The 6,636-nt window shown below is 47.5% G+C and overlaps 1 protein-coding gene across 1 annotated transcript; it reads right to left on the bottom strand.

Annotated features, from left to right (window-relative positions):
* Positions 1-1,669: 1,669 nt before the first annotated feature.
* Positions 1,670-5,541, bottom strand: s1pr5a (sphingosine-1-phosphate receptor 5a). The gene is made up of 2 exons (XM_047016149.1): positions 5,376-5,541; positions 1,670-4,473 (listed from the first exon to the last, which is right to left on the bottom strand). Exon 2 carries the CDS (start codon positions 4,156-4,158, stop codon positions 2,956-2,958), a length of 1,203 nt encoding a protein of 400 aa, XP_046872105.1. The 5' UTR covers positions 4,159-4,473; positions 5,376-5,541; the 3' UTR covers positions 1,670-2,955.
* Positions 5,542-6,636: the final 1,095 nt, after the last annotated feature.

Genomic DNA, 6,636 nt, shown 5'->3' with positions numbered 1-6,636 from the left:
TGTTGCAGCCCTGGAACCTCACAGAGGCTGCTCCTAAACAACACTTCTTTTGGTTACAGCTCTCTGTCCGTTGTTTTAAGTAATTATATATTTATATAATTTATAAATCACAAATATTTCACTGGCTTTTTTGTGCTTTTGTGAGGGCACAACTTGTGCATTCAGCTAATATAGCATTACATCATGAGTACAACATGCTACATGGGCTAGCTCAGCGGTAGAGCATTTGTCCTAAAATTACATTTATTCATTTAGCAGATGCTTTTATCCAAAGCGACTTCCTAGAGAGAGCTTTACAAAGTGCATAGGTCACTGATAATAACAACAAGATAGCCCCAAAGCTTTGTGGGTAGCCAAAACAAGAAGCACACATTGTGAACAACCAAAATATAATTGCCAAAGGGAAAAACCATAAGAGCATGTAGTTAAGCAAGTTACAATTTAAATAACATGAATCTGTAAGTGCAAGTGTACCTGTAGAAAAACAAACAACAGTAAAATAAAATAAAAAATAAGCAAGAGTCATTGTGATCCTCGAGGAAACTAGCATTGGGTTCAACAAACCATTCCTAAGTACTGTTGTACTCCCGGAACAAGTGTGTCTTGAGCCTTCTCTTGAAGGTGGAGAGACAGTCTGTGTCTCTGATGGAGGTGGGGAGGTGATTCCACCACTGGGGGGCCAGGCAGGAGAAGAGCTTGTGTTAGGACAGGGCAGTCTTTCCCGGTAAAATGTTGAGGTTGCAGGTTCATTTCTCCTCGCTGTACGCTACTTTGGATGAAAGTGTTGCACACACACACACATGTCATACACTCCAGGACACACACATGGTGTGCATAACAGCTGCTTCCTCTGCACCAGGCCAGGTAAACCCAAACCGTTCCTGCACTCTGACCACCAAACTAACCTTAGAACTTTGTACTTCTGATCCTTCATCTTCTGTTGTGCTTTCTATCTGCACTATTTGTACTGTCGCCTTGGATAAAAGATGATGGTAAATGAATAAACTAAATGAATACATCATTTCTGTGTTATTTGGCAGTCCCCCAGGGGGCGCTGTTGTTGTGCACTACAGGTGGTGTCATGGCTGAGGGTGGGTGTGGGCCACAGGGTTCTCTGAGAAGGTGTTCTCTGCACTGTGTTCATGGACCTGTCAGCTCTCTCTGCCAGCTGACAGGATGACCAACAACAGTGTGTTATCATAATTTTGCAGAAAATTATTACACACAAATCTACATAACTTTATCACCTGGGGACTATAATCGCATACAAGGGCTATAAAGTTGATGTTGTAAGTTGATGACACGCGACTGTGTGTGGTGACTGTGTGTGGTGGCTTTGTGCGGTGACTGTGGCTTGGAGAACAAAGACTTTGGTTTCAGTTATGAGAAATGCTTTGTTTGTCGGTATGTCTGTGTGTATGTGTGTGTACTAACCATGCTGAACAACTAATAACTCCTGTCATGATATTATGATCACTCCTGTCATGCTTTTCTCATCACAAGACGGAGAAGAATTTCTCTTTGAGTGTATTATGTCTCAAGGCCGTAATCATAATATATATTGGGGGGGGACACATCCCCCTCAAATCTGGTCAAAATGTCCCCCCCAATATATTGAAAAAAAGTGTAAATGTGCTACGCTACGACAGGCAACCATGCACGCTGTCCGAAATTATCATAAAAAATTTAATTCGTCCCCTCCCAATGTTGACTCCATGGCAACAGCCTTGGTGTGTCTGAAGGTGTCTGAAGGTGTTAAGCGGCCCCTTGTGACTGCCATCCCGTCTTGCTCTCTGTCAATATTAAATAAATCTTCCTATTAAATAAATCCTTAAAAAAAGAAACCACAATAAGAAAGGCAATACATATATTTAAATGTGGTCACAGTTAATACTATTTATACAAGGTGGTGACAGTGTCAACAAACTATTTTAATATTATAATACTCATTTAAATATACATTTATTTGTTGAACGTACATATATAACACAGGGGACAATCTCATAATTTAAGAATAGTTCAGATTATACAAAATGCATTTCTGATAAGAAATCTACAGTTGGTTCTATTTACAAACAACCCCCAGTTTGGCTGCCTTACAGAAACAGATTTTGTTTGTAGAATGGACCAAATAGCTCCTCTCTCCACCGCCTCACCATCCCAGGTCCTGTCTCCACACCCAGCCCTGAGATCTCCCAGCATACCTTCTGAGGGCAGATCTGACAGCAGGAAGGACAAGCTTAGCAGGGCAGCACTGGGTGTGGAGGCAGTGTGCTCTAACTACATATCATCATGTCTGTTAAATGTTTTCTGCAGTGGAGGGATAGATGTTGAAGACGCTACCAGGCATCAGTCAGACCAGCAGTCTGATAACAGAGGCTGTCAGAACAGCTCCATATGCTTCACTGTCTGTAGTACTGTACTGTTGGGTTGTGTTACAAACAGCATTATTATGTGGGGTAAGTGATGAGTACTGTTCATTTAGCAGATACCTTTATCCAAAACAACCTACTGAGAGAGATTTGAACTTGCTTGATCGGTAGTCTAATGCTCTAACCACTCAGCTACACCTACCCCTAACTAATTCTTCTTTAGTGACTTGGAAACACAGCCTTGACTAGTAGAGATCCCGCAAGACACAACTCAAGTGGGCCTCCTGATGTGTGAGATCTACAGGCAGCCAGTCCTCTCAGGAGACGGTCATCCTCAAGCAGGACATGTACAAACAGTCTACATAAGTACATGAAAAGGTTCAATTAGCAGATGCTTTCATCCAAAGATGTAGACCACGACGACCTGCAGTCTACCATTGAGCTTTACCCGTCCAGATGTATTCACATCCTGTACTCCACCCATCCTCTCCACACAGGAAGTTGTCATCTGCAGGTATAAGTCTTGTCCTTAGAACTCCTCCAAATCCCCCCCCCCCCCCCCCCCCCCGATTTGGGGGTAGGATCATGTCTGGGCCATGCGGGGGTAGATGGCCTTGACAGTGGAGGGGGTGAAGTTCCCAGATGACACGGTGGTCTCCAGCCCCTCCAGCCGTTGGGGGGCGGCCTCGGTGTGGCTGGTGCTGCCGTCCAGGAAGAGAGCGCCCAGCTTGTGGGCGCGGCCGCCCCCGCGCAGGCAGCTCCCGCACAGCAGCCGCAGGATGGCCCGCCGCATGTCCTGGCTGGTCAGGGTGTAGATGATGGGGTTCAGCAGGGAGTTCAGCATGGCCACGCCCAGGAAGTAGTCAGCCTTGAAGAGGACCTGGCATCCCCGCGGGGCGCAGCAGAAGTCCAGGAGGAGGAGGATGAAGAGCGGAGCCCAGCAGGCGATGAAGACCCCCACCACGATGGTGACGGTTTTCAGCAGAGCCAGATACTTCTGACTCTTCCTGGCAAGGCCCTTCCTCTGGGGGGCGGAGCCCAGATGCTGCGTGTTGGACTTGACAATGCGGTAGATCCGCACGTAGAGCACCACTATGGCCAGCAGCACGGCGGTGAACACTGTGATGCAGAACAGGATGTAGCTCTTGGCATAGAGCGGCAGCACCGTGGAGCAGCGGTCCAGACGGCCCATGCAGTTCCACCCCAGAACCGGGAGAACCCCGAGCAGGACGGCCAGAACCCAGCTGGCTCCGATCAGGGCGAACATGCGTCCGCGCTTGGCGCCCTGGTAGGGCTTCATCCTCACCATGGTGACGTGGCGCTCGATGGCGATGGCCAGGAGGCTGATGACAGAGGCCGCCAGCGTGATGAACACGCCCCCCTCCCTCAGGAACCAGAGGGCAGGGGTCATCGTGAGCGTGTTGGCGCCCGACGTCACGATGTTCACCATGTATGTGAATCCCGCCAGCAGGTCGGACAGTGTTAGGTTCCCCAGCAGGTAGTACATGGGCAGGTGGAACTTCTTGTTCCTCCAGATGGCCAGGAGAACCGTTGCGTTCTCCAGGACGATGAGGAGGCAGACCAGCAGGAAGAAGATGGCCTCAGGTTTCAGGCCATCACGGTACTTGTTCTCCTTCAGCTTGCCGGTGAAGTTGTAGTGTTTCATGATGACGGCGTTGCTCTGGTACTCCCTGAACATCCGCAGCAGGTACCCCGCCCCGGGCGTCATGGGAACCGTGGAGGGCTCCGCCCCCGCGTAGGCAGCGTGGGACGCATCGGTAGACATGACTGCTGAGCGTGTGTGTGTGTGTGTCTGACAGATCTTTATTCAACCACTGAGATCCTTCAGATGGGGCATCCAAGTTGAGTCAGATGGTCCATGTTTCAGTCAAGGGCACAGAACTGAGCCAGGGCAGGCGGTATTCCCTGGGATAGTTTCTCTGAAATCCCCTTAAGTGGTTCAGTTTCCTCTTTGTAATCCGCTGTTTGCTGGAATCAGGAAGCATTCAATGTCAGAGTGATGCGTCATCAGATATTGTATCCTGCTGGATCTCTGCCCTCTCGTGCCGGCGCAGTTGCGCAGTGAGGACGCTAGGGAGGCCTGGAGAGCAGGGGAAGGCAGGAGCAGAAACAGCCACATTACAACATCAACTTTGTAAAACTAAATGAGTAACTTAGACTTGGCGTTTTTCAGCACCCAATTACAGTTTACTTGTTTATTTCGTTTCCGCGGTTTCAGAACGCTTGATTCATGTGATTTTTTTCCACTTCAAATGCTAGCCTACGTTGTTCTGTGTAGCTCAATTGGATAACCTTGAGAAAAGCCTACTTTTAGAAGTGCCAGCCCATACACCGTAAAACTGTCCATCTCTCCCACCCCTGTCTCCTCGCGTCTCTACGCTTCCGTCTCAGAATGTTGTTGGACAATCTGTACTGTTGTTTAGAATTAACATAAACACAAAACGCAAAGCACGAACGTAGGTTACACGGACCGATTAAATTCAGTTGGAAATTGTATAGGCTACTCAGGCTATTTAATGGAATTACCACCTGATTATAAATTATAACTATGCCCGCTTCTCATGAAAGTGCTTATTGATTTATAGCCGGTCCGTCTGGAGACTGTGTTGGCCTGTTCTTTATAGGTATCTCCTGATATTATTGCACAGGCAAATCCCCAACTAAAATAAAATGAGTTTATTTAAATAAAAAACTGTTGTGGCCGAAAGTGAGTAATACATCTGTCTGCAGAGCGTTCACATTCTGTTGGACCATAGCCGATCGAAATGAACAGTCACGGTAAATTGACGTAAGGCTACATTAACGGAAAAAACAAGTATTTCGAAAATAACAGAAGACCTCTAGTAGCCTATTCGGAAAATGTCGATAAGATTACTAATAAAAAACTACATTTATTTATTAAAACCTCTAATTCAAACAACAAATGCCTATAAGTGCTAGGAGGCAGACTTGCAACCCAAGCGACGAATTGTAAACGCCTACCTTTTAAAATTAATTTGTTTAAATCCAGATAAACTTCTTTGTCCAGTGCTCCGTAGACCCCGTGGCTCGAGTCAGAATGATTGCTGTGAAAGTGGTTGGAGCCGAACAGCAGCTCTCCCCCAACGGCCCCTCTCTCTCTCTCTCTCTCTCTCTCTCTCTCTCTCTCTCTCTCTCTCTCTCTCTCTCTCTCCCTCTCTCTCTCTCTCTCTCTCTCTCTCTCTCTCTCTCTCCTACTCTCTCCTACTCTCTCCCTGTCTCTCTCTCCCTGTCTCTCTCTCCCTGTCTGTCTCTCTCTGTCTCTTTTTCCCTGTCTCTCTCTCTCCCTGTCTCTCTCTCTCTCTCCTAACTCTCTCTCTCTCTCTCTGTCTCTCTCTGTCTCCGTCTCCCTCTGTCTCTCTCCGTCTCTCTCTCGATCTCTCTCTGTCTCTCTCTCTCCCAGTCTCTCTGTCTCTCTCTCTCTCTCTCGCTTGTTATCTTTCTCTTTCCCCTAGTTTGTACTTAGCTGTCGAACTCTGACTTCTTTCTGGTTATTATTGTTTGTTGTTGATAGAAGAGATTACAGGGAGATTGGGACTGTTCCTATTGCAGGTGTAACCGGTGTGAATCGGTGAAACTCACTCCTCAGGTATTTAACGGGCTACCCGCGTTGACGAAAACCTAGCTGTTCTTTGGCGTAATTGGTAGTGGTTGCGCTTGGCAGTCCAGAGGTGGCAGGTTCGATTCCTGATGGCAGCCAACGACGGCCCTGGCGGAGCAAAACCACGTCTCTTCCACCCCCCTTACACAGGCTTGGTGTCTCTGGGAGTGCTGGTCGCTCTACAAAATCATTGATGGCTGATTTAGGTTTAATATATTTAGTTGCTTCACCACCCATCTCTCTTTTAAAATTTACTTTACTCATGGCATGAATGAGTGACTATTGTTGCCAATACCCTAAAAGACTGGGAGTTCTCTCCCTCTCTCCCCCATCCCTCTCTCTCTCTCTCTCTCTCTCTCTCTCTCTCTCTCTCTCTCTCTCTCTCTCTCTATCTCTCTCTCTCTCTCTCTCTCTCTCTCCTTATCTGAGGGCGTCCTGTGGTCTAATGGTGGGCTTTCTGACATGGCGAGAGACAGGTTAGGGTTCGATCCCCACTGGGTACAGATGTGACTCACAGTAGCGTGAGTATTTGGAAATTATGTAAAACCTGTCCAGCCCCCCTCTCCCAAACAGGAAGTGTTGTCAAACAGGAAGTGTTCTCATTGTGCCTGGAAGGAGGGGCAC

Source organism: Hypomesus transpacificus, unplaced genomic scaffold (genome assembly GCF_021917145.1).
Source record: "Hypomesus transpacificus isolate Combined female unplaced genomic scaffold, fHypTra1 scaffold_318, whole genome shotgun sequence".
In the NCBI taxonomy this organism is placed as follows: Eukaryota; Metazoa; Chordata; class Actinopteri; order Osmeriformes; family Osmeridae; genus Hypomesus; species Hypomesus transpacificus.
Note: the sequence above shows the minus strand (reverse complement) of the source record. Positions and strands in the feature narration are given on the sequence as shown.